This window comes from Rhinopithecus roxellana, chromosome 12 (genome assembly GCF_007565055.1).
Source record: "Rhinopithecus roxellana isolate Shanxi Qingling chromosome 12, ASM756505v1, whole genome shotgun sequence".
NCBI classification, from domain to species: domain Eukaryota; kingdom Metazoa; phylum Chordata; class Mammalia; order Primates; family Cercopithecidae; genus Rhinopithecus; species Rhinopithecus roxellana.
Window position 1 is genome coordinate 84,983,790 of NC_044560.1, and position 16,628 is coordinate 85,000,417.

A 16,628-nucleotide genomic window follows, 5' to 3' on the forward strand; every position below is an offset into this window, starting at 1 on the left:
ACTACTACCTGGACGAGTTGGGAGTCGTCTTCCTTCAGACCCTGAGCTCTGACTTCAGTGCTCTATTGAGTGTTCTTCCTACCCAGAAGCACACACAAGAGTAGAGAAGGTAGACAAGGAACAGGAAATACACGAGTGATGCATGTGATAGAAGGAGAAGTGCAGGGAGCCAAGAGATAATAGAATAGGGCTGTTGTGCACAGAGGCAGCCTCTTGGATTTAGTTTAGGCAGAGGACAGAAGAGAAGAATTGGGTGGCAGTGGTGAGGTGGTTCAGGAGAGGGGACTCAGTGTGTTTGAAAGATAAGTGGGAAGACAGAGTATGGTGCATCTGGGAACTGGAAGGGGGCGGAAGTAGGCCTGATGCTGGAAGTTTTGATGGCCAGGCAAGGAGTCTGTACTCCATCATGGAAGCAATTAAATGGTTGGGTTTTTTGTTTGTTTGTTTGGTTGGTTGGTTGGTTTGGTTTGTTTGTTTGAGACAGAATCTTGTTCTGTTGCCCAGGCTGGAGTGCAGTGGCGCAATCACAGCTCACTCCAGCCTCAAACCCCTGGGCTCTAGTGATCCTCCTGCCTCAGCTTCCTGAACAGGTAGGCCTACGAGTGCATGCCACCATGCCTAGCTAATTTTCTTTTTAATATTTTGTAGAGATGGAATCTTGCTATGTTGCCCAGGCTGGTCTCAAACTACTGTCCTCAAATGATCCTCTGGCCTTGGCCTCCCAAAGTGCTAGGATTACAGGTGTAAGCCACCACACTCGAAAGATTTAAAGGGCTAAACCCTTTAACCCAATTAAAGGGTTTCAAGTGAAAGCTCTCTCAGATCTTTGCTCCCAAGCATCCAATGAATCTCTGAATCTTTTGTTGGATAGTGAATGACCGCAGAACCCAAGGAGGGTTCTGGAGAAAAGCTGCAGAACCTTCAAGTTGTTCAAGTTGAGTACTGCGAAAGTATGCCCAGGCAGAGGGGTGATGAGGATTAAAATCCAGCCTATATGCCATCCACTGAGCCATATGCTTACAGGATAGTGTCTTCTCAGAGTAGCCACTTGTGTTAATTCGCACAAAAGCCCTATATAGACTAGCAGGGATCCAGGTCAGGAGATGCAAGCAATAGCTACCATTGCAGGGCTCCTACTGTGTGGCAGGCTCTGGACTGAGGTATCATGGTGGCAGAGAAAACAAAAAAATAAGTGATCGTTCTTGCCCTTGGAGACCCACAAGATTTGACCAAAGGTTTTGTCAGGGGAACGAATTTTTTTCACCACCATAAAACCCACCATGTCTTGTTATATTAGCTTCCTTTTACTGAGTGCCTACTATGTGCCAAATGTCACCCTAGGTTCTTTCTAGACCTTGTCACTCATGCTCACAGTCCTCTTGAAATGGAGACAAAATTTAGGAGGAGTCTGAGAGGTGTAGTTCCTTATCTAAGGGCATACAGTGGGGATGTGGCAGAGCTCAAACTTGATCTCCAGAGACCTAACCAGGCATGAGAGCAATTTTCTCCATGTTGTAGAGGAATTGGTTGTTACTGAATTGCAACTCTGTGCCAGGCACTTTTCATGCACCAACTCCTTTAATCCTCATTATAACCTATTATAGTGGGTATTATAGTTTCTGTTTTGCAAAAAAAATCATTTCAGGGAGGATGGGAGACTTGCCCAAGGTCTCACAGCCAGCCTGAGGGAAAGCCAGGGTTTGGATCCACATTTCCTGTCTCCTGGGCTTATGCCCTTACTTCTCTCCCAACATTTTCAGGTTTCAGAGCTCCTTGAATGTAGGGGCCACTTCTTATTCATTCTTGTATCCTCAAAGACTACTTTGGGATTGATAACATAGCAGGCGTTCAGTAAATATTTGTTGAATGAATGAAGAATGAATGAATGGGGACAGAGAAGTGAAGCAGAGGTACACTGTATCTGCAGGAAGGCAGCTGCCTGAGAATGCTCCTTCCTCCTCATCACTGTTTCTTCTGACACCCTGACAGGAAGAGGGTCAGGGCACTAGAGTTTGGCATAATATCATCTTAAAGCTATGTTAATACTCTTCCCCAAAGGGGTAAAATATTACTATGCATGATGAACTATTTGTGGGATTATTGAGGACGTGATATGAAAATCATCCTGATTCTCCACTTATTGAGAAGTGCTGCCCAATTTGTCTCAAATGTCACATCTCTATGTATTAATTTGCTACTCCACAGTACTGATTAAAATGAATGTTCTCCAACTCCCAAGGCAGAGCCATCGGAAATGGAACAGGTTCACTCAGGAAGCACACACCATCCCTCCTGAGCAGGGGAAATGGACATCTATCACCTCCCTCCCTGAAGGAGGCATTGGCCTGCTGTTCTGCTATTCTGGCCTGGAGTGGCTTAAATGCTGCAAATTGCATATTCAGTGTATGTCTATCTATATATATATGTGATCAAATGGCTTCCATTAGCCCAATTTTGAGATGTCTGCATAATGTCCCAGAATTGGGGAACTCTTTTGGAATGAGGAAACTGTCTGAGAGGCTGAGGCCGAGAGAGAGAATCAGCAGGTCTAATTACAAGAAAAAATAAAACCAGGAAAGGTCTATTTCTCCCATGCACTTGGTTCCAATTCCATCTCTGGGCCCCAATTTATTTGTGTGCACAGTGGCATGACCACCTCCAACCCTACTCCCACCTCCAAACATCACAGAAGCACATTTTGTTCTGAAGCTTGCTCCTAACCTGCTTCTCCTGGTACAGCAAAAACAGGCAGCTCCAGCTCCATCTGTCCATTCCTCACAGATGAGTCTGTCTGACCCTGTTGCAACACACTGTGGTCCTTAAGCAGAGATGATATTACTGATCTTCCATTGGCAGCAAAAGCATACCAGGGTTTTTGTGTTTTTTTTTTTCCAGAAGTGACACTAAGTGGAGCATTTCTTCTTTCCTCCTGCTCCCCTTTGGGAGGGGAGATAGACTAGGGTGAGAGCACAAATTGTGACAATGAAAATGAAGCTGGGATGAAAGTCAAGGACTGCACACAATAGGTGCCCGATAAATATTAGCTCAATGAATGAAGAAATCTCTACCATCAACTTAATGTGTGAGGTCAACCTCCCTGGGCTCAGTTTTTTTTAGGTGAACAAGGGGATCGGGGTGGCCACAGGGCATCTGTGAACTCCCTGTGAATCTTATGGAAAAGAGTCGTATTTGTGTGAATATGTGTACATGCACATGTGGGTCAAATCCATGACCTCAAAAGCCTAGGGCCTACTTGACTTGTTACTAGGACCCTTAGCTCTAAAGCCAACATCTCTGATACAAAGAGAAGAGGCCATGAACGGACTAAGTTCCTGGCTTGGCCTCATTAGCTCCCATCTACCAGGTGACAAAGCCTGAGACTTCATCCCTATCCAATGGACACAGGCTCAAGCAGTGCTGGAGGCTCATGAATATGAAGAACATGCTGCTTCTTCCCTCCAAAAGCCACGGTCTAGCTGTAAAACTAGACACACCACGAACGGCTGGATTAAGAATTCTGTGCAAACTCTGGAGCCAGGGTACTGGGGTGGGGCTGGGATTGTGAGCTATGAAGTTGACATATTCCTTCCATCCCTGAAAAAATCCCAGTCAACTAAGGTTAGGATGAGAGTGACTTAATTAATTGGCTGACATTTATCAAGCGCTGACAATTTGCCAGGTCCCATACTGAGCACATCTTGTGACTTGTGCATTCTCTTCCTTAATCCTCACAACAGCTCTATGAAGTAAGTATTATTCTTATCCTGATTTTACAGGCACAGAGGCTGGAGCTCAATGAAATGACATAACTTGCCCAAGGTCACCCAGCAAGTGAATGGCAAGATAGGATTTGATTCCAGGTGTCTGAATTCAGAACCTGAGATCTTAATTCTTGTACTATGCCACCTCTCCCCTTATGGTTACCAAGGAGTCCACAAAAATAATAGAAAATAAGGGTACGTCATCTTTCTAAGATTCTTTACAGAGATAATTAGTGGAACAGAAGAGGTATGATTTTTAACGAAGCCTATAGTTTGATACTGAGATGCCCAGATCACAGTTAGACTTCGCTAAACAAAGAAATACCTGTTTTGAGAGCCAGAGTATTAAGTAGATCTAATAGACTGAGTCCTAACACTCAGAGATGGGCTCTCCTTCACAAAAGTGTCAGAGTGCACAAGATCCATGCTGCTACAATGCAGAGGCACGACCAGGATTAAGCACCAAAAACCTGCAGAGACTCTTCCCTAATTGGCATTTCTGATCTGTCCATCATGCTCGCTTACCTGGTGATCAGTCTGGAACAGTCAGAAACAATCCCATGCAAGAGTTGGGAGCTGTGTGTGAGGAAGGTGGGAAGTCTGGGGCTAGGGTGAGAAAAAATGTCCAAATGGCAGGAAGACTGGAAACATCAGATAGAGACACACTGGTGGTAAAGTGGGGAAGATGCAGGCTTCCGTGAACTCAGACAGAGTGACACATGGCGAGCATCAGACAGCCAAAGACAGAAAGGGAGTCACAGAAACCAAGACCAACACAACTGGGTTCCAGGAAGATTTAAAAATAAACAGTAAAGGCCAGGTGCGGCGGCTCACGCCTGTAATCCCAGCACTTTGGGAGGCTGAGGCGGGCGGATCATGAGGTCAGGAGATCGAGACCATCCTGGCTAACACAGTGAAACCCCATCTCTACTAAAAACATGAAAAATTAGCCAGCCATGGTGGTGGGCTCCTGTGGTCCCAGCTGCTCAGGAGGCTGAGGCAGGAGCATGGCATGAACCCAGGAGGCGGAGCTTGCAGTGAGCCGAGATCACGCCACTGCACTCCAGCCTGGGCAACAGAGCGAGACTCGGTCTCAAAAATAAATAAATAAATAAATAAACAGTAAAATAAAACGAAAAGAATAAGGTGAGCCTTTAAATGAACATTTATCTAATCTTCACACAGAAAAAGCCTTTCCAAGCATGGCACCAAAAGTAGAGAGCATAAAAGAAAAGTTAAAAAATTAAAATGTAAAATGAGTGGCATAAAAATGAAAACTGATGCACCTCAAAAGGAAACCCATCACATTAATATCCTTAATATGCAAAAAGCACTTACAAAGAAGATAAGAAAAATTCTAACACCCCCATGGCAGAGACCAAGAGAGAGGATTTATACAATTATCAATACATGGCCAGTAAGTGATGGCAGGGGCTTCACCTTACCTATAATCAATCAAAGAGATGCAAATTATCACAACAAACGGGATGTCATTTTCTACCCATTTTAATCCATGAAACTGACTTAAAACTCACCAACATGTAACCCTGGCAAGGTGGGAGGAATGGGCTCAGGCCTGCTTGTGCACTGTTGGTAGAAGTATACGTTCGCATAACCTTTCTGAAGACACGATGGAATTATGTATCAAATGGAAAATCTACATACTCTTTGACCCAGCAATTGTACTTCCAAGAATTTATTCTAAGAAGATAATTAGATGAGGGGTTAAATTGTATGTACGAGGATGTTCTTCACCTAAATATCCACAGAAGATGACTGGTTAGATAACTATGGTATATGCAAACCACAATGGCTCCCTCAGTGATGTTCATTAGAAAGACAAATCAGGGCTACTTTTATTAACACAGAAAAACGTTGGCCTCATTAACCAGATTACAGAATTTCACAGATAGCATAATCCCAAGTGCCCATGGATCCACACCTGTGTGCATATGTGTGTGTGCAGAGGGATGTCTAAATGTGTTATTCATTGGAATGGCAGAACTGAGGCTAGACCTGGGCAGACAGCCCTACCTGGGCAGAGCAGGACGTGGGCAGACCTGGGAGTCAGCAGGAGGAGGAAGAGGAGGAGGTGAGTGGGGTGAGGGCTCCTGGGGCCTATTTTTAGACTCCATGCTGAAAATGGGATTGTCAGATCTAGCAACTGAAAATGCAGGATGCTCAGTTATATTTAAATTTCAGGCCCAGTGTGGTGGCTCACGCTTGTAATCCCAGCACTTTGGGAGGTCAAGGCAGGCAGATCACTCCAGCTCAGGAATTCGAGACCAGCCTGGGAAACATGGTGAAACTCTGTCTTTACCAAAAATACAAAGAAATTAGCTGGCTGTGGTGGCGCATGCCTGTAGTCCCAGCTACTTTGGGGGCTGAGGCAGGAGGCTGAACCCAGGAGGTCGTGGCTGCAGTGAGCCGAGATCGTGCCACTGGACTGAAGCCTGGGGGACAAAGTGAGGCCCTATCTCAGAAGGAAAAAAAAAACCCATAAAATAAGTATATTTGGGGTATGCTTACACTAAACATTATTCCCATTTCAAAAATCTGAATAATTTAAAATTCAGATTAACTGAGTGCCCTGTATTTTATCTGGTGACCCTAGCTGAGAAGCTCAGGAACACATCTCTTGCTGCCTCCATGGATGACCCACGCCAGCCTGGAAGTTCCCACATCCTCCCCTGCCTCTGGCTTAGCTCCAGTTTACCTGCCCGTGAAATGGAGTCACTAGCCTCTGCCTTACTCAAAGAGTTTTGCAGAAAAGCCACGTTAAAATTCCTGGCCATCAAGCCCTCAACTGCACACAAAACTTCCCTGAGGCCCAGCATGTACTTCTGTAAGATGGATAGCAACGTCTGTCCACAGGTTTGTGATGGGGGATTAAATGAGATAATGTATGTAAAGTGCCTGGCATACAGTCAGTGCTTAATACAGGTTGATCCCCTTCCCTCCCGTCCAGCTGCTGCAGCCCATGCTCTTGCCCCGAGGGATTACAAACCAAGCACCTTCTGTCATCTCAGGGTTTGACTACCGGCCTTTTTGATCTTTTCCTTGCAGCAGCAGCAGCCGTGGGCTGACACTCATCACCTGACTTCACCTTTCTCCAAAATCCCTAGCAGCAGTTCAGTTCCTTATCTACACTTTTCACATTCCGGATGAGGGTGGAGGAGGATCAAACTCGTTTTGATAGCAGACATTCGGGGATGTCAGCCAAGGGGAGCTACCAAGAGCAGCGCCCTGATGCCATTTTGAAATGGACACAACAACATGATGAATAGAAAATATAAGGAAACCATCCTGACTTGGGGCAGCCTAGGCTGGAAGTGGGGGCCTCTCCTTTGAAGCCTGTCTGTCATTCTCCCTGCTTGCCACCCAGCACAAATGTCCAAGGGGACTCTGCAATGGAGGAAGGGGGCTGAGCCCCTTCCCTGAGAGCCAAATCTTCACAAATTCCTTTTGACTATTGAATCTCCCCTCCTCCACTCCACAATGAGGCTCAGAGAGCTTAAAAATCTGTCCAAGGTCACCCAGTGAGTCAGGTACGGGTTCAACATGTTTCAGTTGCCTGTTGAATAAGCTCAGAGATAAAGAGATCCCAGGGCATATATCAGATGAGTATGCTCACAGCAGGGGCTGCCCCTACTCATGCCTCCCACCTTCCATCCTTGTCCATCCACTTTGGGTGTTCCAGAAGTGAGTGCAACTCACATTTGTCCAAATGCATGGATTGCCACATAGCCCAGTCCCAAGTCAAATTAATGAGCTTCAGTGATAGCCACAGCGTTGGCTTATGGGTGTTTGACTCCTTTGTTAGCATAGACACCTGTGACCCACTTTACCATGCAGTACAAAACAGCCAGCCACACATCCTGCAAAGTCTGCAGAAACCCTGCAACAGGTGACTGCATAGAGACTCGCTCGGCTACAGCAATTTGTTAGCATTGGTCTAACATTTGCAGGGGCCTTGCCTACAAGGCTTTATTTTCTTAGCGCCCATGACTTAGAGACCTGACATCATCATGTGGCTGAGGTGAAACAGGCTCTTCCTTCTGCCCTGTGAGTCTTGCTTTGGAATGCTGAGCATTCTCATGCCTGGATGGCCTCACCTGTGCCAGGCAGATGAGAGGAGGGATCCACTGGCCTCTAATTTATCCCTAATGTTTTGCAATCTCTTTAGAATCACAGGCCTCTTTATGAATCTGATGGAAGCTCCAGCTCAGCTCTGTCCAGCAGAATTTTCTGCAATGATGGAACTGTTCTGTATCTGGGTATCTGGGCTGTTCGACATGGTAGACAAGCCACATGTGGTTACTGAACATTTGACACAAGGCTAGTGTGACTAAGAAACTGAATTTTAAATTCTATTCAATTTTAGTTAATTTAAATGTAAATAGCCATATGTGGCTAATGGCTACTGTATTGGACAATACAGCTGTAGACCAGGGGTAAGCAAATTTTTTTCTGTAAAGGGTCAAAAATTAAGTATCTCATTGGCTTTGCATAGGGTCTCTGTCACAATAGCTCAACTCTGCAGTTGTAGTGCATGAAAACAGCCACCAAACACATGTCAACAAATGGGCATGGCTGTGTTCCAATAAAACTTTATTTACAAAAACAAGCTGCTGGCTAGAGTCGGCCAAGGCAATCTGAGTTTTCTAATGCTTGCTGTATATTCTCCTTAGAAAAAGATACACCCACCCTCAGAACTTTTGTCTCTAATGTCATGGAGTTTACAAACCTCTCGTTGCCCAACTACAGACCCTGCTCATGATTTCCAGGCTACAGTGTCTGTTTTCACAGGACTCTGAATGTGCCCTCAGATCTGCTCTGCTTAATGAGAAGTGTTTGTGCCCCTAACAGGGCAGTGTGTTCAGGGACACCTTTTTCCTCAAGCCTCAGGGAAGCCAGGGCCTCAGAGATCAACCAGGACTGAGAAATGAGGGCACCATGAGAATCTAGGGCCCGGCCAGGTCTCCCATGTGTCAGTCACTCCCAGCATCTCTGATGGCACCTCTTCTAGTGTCCCTGACCCAGTCTCCCTTTCCCTGGCCCTGGGCCCCAAATGTAGTCAATGTCCCCAAGGCCAACCTATAGTGGAAGGAGCTAATGGCCGGAGAGACTATAGGAAACTTCTGAAGAGGCCTCTCTTCGTGAGGAGCTTGTTGTTCAAACTTGGAGAAAATTACTTTGGATTCAGGGCCAGGGTGAAGGTATAAATAGGATGACAAAAATCACAGGCTTGATATTAGGAGGAACTTTTTTTTTTTTTTTTTTTTTTTTTTTTTTTTGAGACATAGTCTCGCTCTGTCACCCAGGCTGGAGTGCAGTGGGATGATATCCATCACCCAGGTTCAGGCGGTTTTTGTGCCTCAACCTCCCAAGTAGCTGGGATTACAGGTGTGCACCACCATGCCCAGCTAATTCTTGTATTTTCAGTAGAGATGGGATTTTGTCATGTTGCCCAGGATGGTCTCGAACTCCTGGCCTCAAGTGATTCACTCGCCTCGTCCTCCCAAAGTGCTGGGATTACAAGAGTTAGCCACCACAGATGGCTCAAATCTGATCATTTTTAAAAAAGAAATTAGGCTATTTCAGGAATCCTCACTTTAAGGTCAGTCTTTGTCAGGAGCCCTCAGTTAAGGTGAAACAGAGTTATGTCAGAAGCCCTCAGCAAAAGGCAGGTGGAACTTTCTCAGGAGCCTTCTGAGCAACCTTTAGTTAAAAATAATTGAGGCCTTCCCAGGAGCCCCCAGTTGCTCAGGTTAAAGCATCAAACCATCTCCCCTATACCCCTGCCACCAGGGGTGGCTTTTTGCTAAGGAGGCAGAACTTGTCCTCTTTATGCATTACCACCCCTGGCCAAGACAGGGAGTATTTGTTTCTGTATTGCTATAGCTTCATTCGAGAAAGCATCGCTTGCTCTTTAAGTTCTTAAACAAAGGCAAAGGCAAAAAAAAAAAAAAAAAAAAAAAAGCTTTTGGATATCTGGCATGCTTTACTAGGGTATTATGTCATTACTGCTATTAATTATCATTAATAGTCTTAAAATACGCCTATTAATGATCTTAACACAAAATAACAGTGCAGGTCTTAGCCAAGAGCGGCATAATTACCTATTAATGAGATGTAAATTTCCCAGGGAAATGACAGAGATCTAGAAGTACCATCTTCTGAACTAACATAATAAAGTTAATAATAATAATAGTGTATAATCTGAAGATATTAGTGTTAATTTGAATTCTAACACCATATTTAAACAGACTGAGAGAAGTACAAATTATTTGCATAGCGCGAACCAAAAGCCCCTAATCCATGCTATTAAGGAAAAATCGATTGTTCTTCTCTGAATGATATAAAACTGACTCTTGGCAGTCACTGTATGGTGTTTTCAGCCGCTTATTTTATTTCTTTTACTTAGGGTTTATATGTCTCTTATTTTCAAAAACAACCTGAGGTACCTTATACAATGAAGCCCAATATAAAACAGAATTAAAAAAATAAAAACACAACAAAATCCAGTTAAAGGGGACAGAGAATTAGATGTCACCAGGCCCTCAGGATAAACTACTGCACACAAGTTTTGATATCCATTCCCAGTTTCCCGGGAACCAAGAGGGACAATTTAAGGAACTGAGTTATTGGTTAGTAACCAGCCTTGTTAGGGCAGGTGCAAGCTCTGGGTCTGAAGAACACTTCCCTGCATCTGTGAGTGATGCAGTCCTGCTTGTGGCTATTAGGACATCACATCTCAGGCTCCTGTGGCCGATGAGGGAGGCACCTACCTTCATAGGTGGCATGGAAGCCTTGGGCACTGACTGCATAGTCACTGATGAGGCGCAGAGAGAGGGTGGTGGCTGCACTAACAATGGTGGCTGGCAGCTGAAAGCCTGTGAGCCTGAAAGACAAAGAAGTGGATTAGGGAGAATGACCCCCTCGGGAAACTACACATCCATGAAGCATTTACTGAGTGCCTACTGGATACACAGTGCTGATCTAGGCACATAGAGGGTGTTCAAAGACAAAGTGATTCTCAGCAGAGGTGATGAAAACTAGCAGGTTTCTGCCCCAGAAACATGAGGAAGTGACTCCCCCAAAGCCATGGTCTAATCTCCCACCTGGAGGCTTGCCTGCCTCCTTTGTGTTTCCTCTTTTCTCCTTTTCTGATTTCTTTTCCTGTCTTCTCTCTTCCTGGCTGAGGGCCTGTGAGGCTCTGGGTATAATTCCCCATGAGTTTACAACTAACAATTGCCAGTAGACAATATTTATTCACATAGTAAGGGAAATAGAGCCAACTCTAAGTAGAAGAATGAGGACGCTTCTTATCATAGACTTTATTCTTTCAAAGGAATGTCTACTGCTTTTATAGAAATAAGTGCCCATTAGTTTTTAAAGAAAGCAAAAAATAAGAAACCAACACAATCTGGAAATAATTATTCCTGACAGTTGACATACAAAGAGATGGTGGGATCAATAGACGGAATCATACTCAATGAAATAATTTCATACAAATGGGATCAAACTGTGCGTGCTATTAAAATTAAAATGTTTAAACTTTCTTTCTGGAACTTAACTGAATAAAAGGAAACAGGTGTGAAGCTAAAGGAATTGTTGAACCTGAAATAATATACTTTTAGCACAAGATTATCACTTTTAAAGATTCCTCTAAGAGAAAAAGATACCACTGAACACTTGGGAATACATTTAGGAAAGACGTTGTCCACCGCTGGGCGTCCATGCATGGTGACCCTCACAGGGACCCGATTGTGCACACAGGTCATAGTGAGGTGGCCAGTCTCCTATATACCTTTGTCCTTAACTCCCTCTAAGCCTCAGCCTACCTTACCACACCCAGGTAGGAATCTAGGAGGAATTTCAAGGTTTAACTTTGTGCCCATTTTCAGGTAATTTGAAATATCTGTGATTCTCCCGGATGCCTCTGTATACCTCCCACTGCTATACAATATCTTGATGCCCAGGATATCCACCGAAGGGCATGAGTATTGGGTTCAGACGAGTTAAATCAGATATTTGTAAACAGACACTGTGAAAACCCTTATGCTAGATGAAGCCCTTGCCCTTCCCACCATCCTAACCTTGTGGGATTCATGTTAACTCAGAACAGACTCAAGAAAAAGCAAAGAAAAAATGATCAAATTATGCAGCAGGTAACCAAATAGTTTCAAGGGCATCTTCTTTTCAAATATAAACACATCCAGCAAAAGATCCCTACCTCACCCCATATTCATATACTCTCTCTCATAAAAAATGTATACATAAAACAATGAAATCATACATATTATAAGGAAACAAACTTTGTTTAATCATCTTATGCTGGGGAAAGGTCTTCTAAGCAAGACATGCAGAGGACTCTCTTTGCACCTACTTGCCTGTCAATCTTCCATGGGAGCTGTCCATGGCATGGATTTCTGACAGGTACTCCACCTGCCCACTAGCCACAGAGCTGGGTAAATGACCAATCACGACATACTATCCCTCATTTTTATTGACTGGTTCAGGGTATGGGGAAGAGGGAAGAGACCATATCACCCAAGCAGAGTCATTCTGAGTCCTTCTATGGGATATAATATACAGACTCTGAAAGCTTTTTATTTTTGGACCTTAAACTACCACAATATAAGCTTGAGACTCCCAGCAGTCTTTTTATCATCACACAGAGATTACCTGCTTTAGAGAAAATGATATCACCAGATAGATATAAATAAAAGCTAAGCAGTGGCAAGAGAAGAGAAACAGAACCCTGATGATGTATTTTTCAGATCCTTAATCCACGCAGTGTGATCTATCTCTTCAATGCCCAGTTACATAAGCCAACATTCTTTCTTTCTTTTTTTCTTAAACTAGCTTGACTTGGTTTTCTATCTCTTGAAATTGAGTACTAATGGATACAACATGAAACCCCAGAGGCCTTAAAGGAAAATACTGATAACTAACTACATGAAAATTAAAAGCATGTATGTGTGACAAAAAACTGTAAAAGGTAATGGGAAAAGTGCAAACTGAAAGGTTATGAATATGTGACGGGAGGAGGATTCGTATTTACAACCTAGAAAAAGTACTTACAAATCAGTAAGAAAATGCAAAAGAGCTGGGAGGAAAAGAGCAAAAGGTACAATACAAATTAACGATCCACCTAATTAATATAAAAATGTGAAAACTGAAACCCCAAGACTCATTTTTCACCTATCTAGAGTTGGCAAAGGCTAAGGAAAACAGATCCTGCACTTAACAGCAGGATAATAAGGAAATACTACAACTTATACACACGCATTTGACACATTAAATGAAATGGGCACAAACTTAAGAAGCCCAAACTACCATAAGTTTCCCAATATGAAACAGATCATTTGAATAGACCTATAACTATTCAGGAAATTGATTTTAAAACTCCCAAAAAAGAATATCTAGGCCTAGATGATTTCACTAGAGAATTCTACCAAACATGTAAAGAAGAATGAACACCAATTCTACTCTAATCTCTTTTAGAAAAGAAGAACGAACATTTCCAAACTCATATTATGAGACCAGTATTACCCTGATGCCAAGCCAAAGACAGTACAAATAAAGAAAACTGAAGATCAATATTTCACATGAATACAAACACAAAAACCTTAACAAAATATTGGCAAGGAGAATTCAGCAATATATAAAAATATTTATAAACCATAACCAAGTGGGGTTGATTCTAAAGAGGCAAGGCTAGTTCAACATTTGAAAAATCAATCAGTGTGATCTACCATATTAACAGGCTAAAGGCAGAAAAATCACATGACCACATCAACTGATGCAGAAAAAGTATTTGACACGTTTCAACACCCATTTGCAATTAAACGAAAAAAAATTCAGAAACCTACAAATAGAGTGTTAGTTTCTGAACTTGATAAAGAACATCTACAAACAAAACAAAACGAAACAAAACAAAAAACAGTAGCTGACATCACACTTCATGGTGAAAGACTGAATGTTTTTCTCTTAAGATTGAGAACAAGGCAAAGATTCAACAACTCAGTTAGAAAATCAGCAAAGACATGGAAGAGACATTTCACCAAACAAGATATATGTATGACAAATAAGCACATGAAAAGATGTTCAACATCACTAGCCTTTAAAGAAATACAGGTTAAGACCATGAAGAAATATTACTACATACCCACTGGAACAGCTAAAATAAAACACTGCAGTCACAATATTCAATGCTGGTGATGATACAGGAAACCTGGATTCCTCATGCAATGCTGGTAGAAATGCAAAAACATGCAGTTACTCTGGAAAATAGTTTGGCAGTTTCTTTAAGAAAAAAAAAAAAAAAACCGGGGGCGGAGCAAGATGGCCGAATAGGAACAGCTCCAGTCTCCAACTCCCAGCGCGAGCCGGTGATTTCTGCATTTTCAACTGAGGTACTGGGGTCATCTCACTAGGGAGTGCCGGACAATCAGTGCTGGTCAGCTGCTGCAGCCCGACAAGTGAGCTGGAGCAGGGCGAGGCATTGCCTCACCTGGGAAGCGCAAGGGGGAAGGGAATCCCTTTTCCTAGCCAGGGGAACTGAGACACACAACACCTGGAAAATCGGGTAACTCCCACCCCAATACTGCGCTTTAAGCAAATGGGCACACCAGGAGATTATACCCACACCTGGCCGGGAGGGTCCCACGGCCACGGAGCCTCCCTCATTGCTAGCACAGCAGTCTGCGATCTAACAGCAAGGCAGCAGCGAGGCTGGGGGAGGGGCGCCTGCCATTGGTGAGGCTTAAGTAGGTAAACAAAGCCACTGGGAAGCTCGAACTGGGTGGAGCTCACAGCAGCTCAAGGAAACCTGCCTGTCTCTGTAGAATCCACCTCTGGGGACAGGGCACAGCTAAACAACAACAACAACAAAAAGCAGCAGAAACCTGTGCAGATGCAAACGACTCTGTCTGACGGCTTTGAAGAGAGCAGTGGATCTCCCAACACGGACGTTGAGACCTGAGAACAGACAGACTGCCTGCTCGAGTGGGTCCCTGACCCCTGAGTAGCCTAACTGGGAGACATCCCCCACTAGGGGCAGTCTGACACCCCACACCTCACAGGGTGGAGTACACCCCTGAGAGGAACCTTCCAAAGTAAGAATCAGACAGGTACACTCGCTGTTCAGCAATATTCTATCTTCTGCAACCTCTGCTGCTGATACCCAGGCAAACAGAGTCTGGAGTGGACCTCAAGCAATCTCCAACAGACCTACAGCTGAGGGTCCTAACTATTAGAAGGAAAACTATCAAACAGGAAGAACACCTATACCAAAACCCCATCAGTATGACACCATCATCAAAGACCAGAGGCAGATAAAACCACAAAGATGGGGAAGAAGCAGGGCAGAAAAGCTGGAAATTCAAAAAATAAGAGCGCATCTCCCCCTGCAAAGAAGGGCAGCTCATCGCCAGCAACGGATCAAAGCTGGTCAGAGAATAACTTTGACGAGATGAGAGAAGAAGGCTTCAGTCCATCAAGCTTCTCAGAGCTAAAGGAGGAATTACGTACCCAGCGCAAAGAAACTAAAAATCTTGAAAAAAGAGTGGAAGAATTGATAGCTAGAATAATTAATGCAGAGAAGGTCATAAACGAAATGACAGAGATGAAAACCATGACACGAGAAATACGTGACAAATCCACAAGCTTCAGTAACCGACTCGATCAACTGGAAGAAAGAGTATCAGTGATTGAGGATCAAATGAATGAAATGAAGCGAGAAGAGAAACCAAAAGAAAAAAGAAGAAAAAGAAATGAACAAAGCCTGCAAGAAGTATGAGATTATGTAAAAAGACCAAATCTACGTCTGATTGGGGTGCCTGAAAGTGAGGGGGAAAATGGAACCAAGTTGGAAAACACTCTTCAGGATATCATCCAGGAGAACTTCCCCAACCTAGTAGGGCAGGCCAACATTCAAATTCAGGAAATACAGAGAACACCACACAGATCCTCCTCTAGAAGAGCAACTCCAAGACACATAATTGCCAGATTCACCAAAGCTGAAATGAAGGAATAAATCTTAAGGGCAGCCAGAGAGAAAGGTCGGGTTACCCACAAAGGGAAGCCCATCAGACTAACAGCAGACCTCTCGGCAGAAACTCTACAAGCCAGAAGAGAGTGGGGGCCAATATTCAACATTCTTAAAGAAAAGAATATTAAACCCAGAATTTCATATCCAGCCAAACTAAGTTTCATAAATGAAGGAGAAATAAAATCCTTCACAGATAAGCAAATGCTTAGAGATTTTGTCACCACCAGGCGTGCCTTACAAGAGATCCTGAAGGAAGCCCTAAACATGGAAAGGAACAACCGGTACCAGCCATGGCAAAAACATGCCAAAACGTAAAGACGATCAATGCTAGGAAGAAACTGCATCAACTAACGAGCAAAATAACCAGTTAATATCATAATGGCAGGATCAAGTTCACACATAACAATATTAACTTTAAATGTAAATGGACTAAATGCTCCAATTAAAAGACACAGACTGGCAAACTGGATAAAGAATCAAGACCCATCAGTCTGCTGTATTCAGGAGACACATCTCACATGCAGAGACATATATAGGCTCAAAATAAAGGGATGGAGGAAGATCTACCAAGCAAATGGAGAACAAAAAAAGCAGGGGTTGCAATCCTAGTCTCTGATAAAATAGACTTTAAACCATCAAAGATCAAAAGAGACAAAGAAGGCCATTACATAATGGTAAAGGGATCAATTCAAAAGGAAGAGCTAACTATCCTAAATATATATGCACCCAATACAGGAGCACCCAAATTCATAAAGCAAGTCCTTAGAGACTCACAAAGAGACTTAGACTCCCATATAATAACAATG

At 43.5% G+C, this 16,628-nt stretch overlaps 1 protein-coding gene across 1 annotated transcript in view; it reads right to left on the reverse strand.

Moving 5' to 3' along the window:
• The window catches only part of CSMD2 (CUB and Sushi multiple domains 2), a 654,766-nt gene that overhangs the window by 507,896 nt on the left and 130,242 nt on the right, over positions 1-16,628 (reverse strand). The window contains exon 3 of the mRNA XM_030943020.1: positions 10,553-10,665. Coding sequence (XP_030798880.1) covers positions 10,553-10,665 — 113 coding nt within the window. The remainder of the gene's footprint in view (positions 1-10,552; positions 10,666-16,628) is intronic.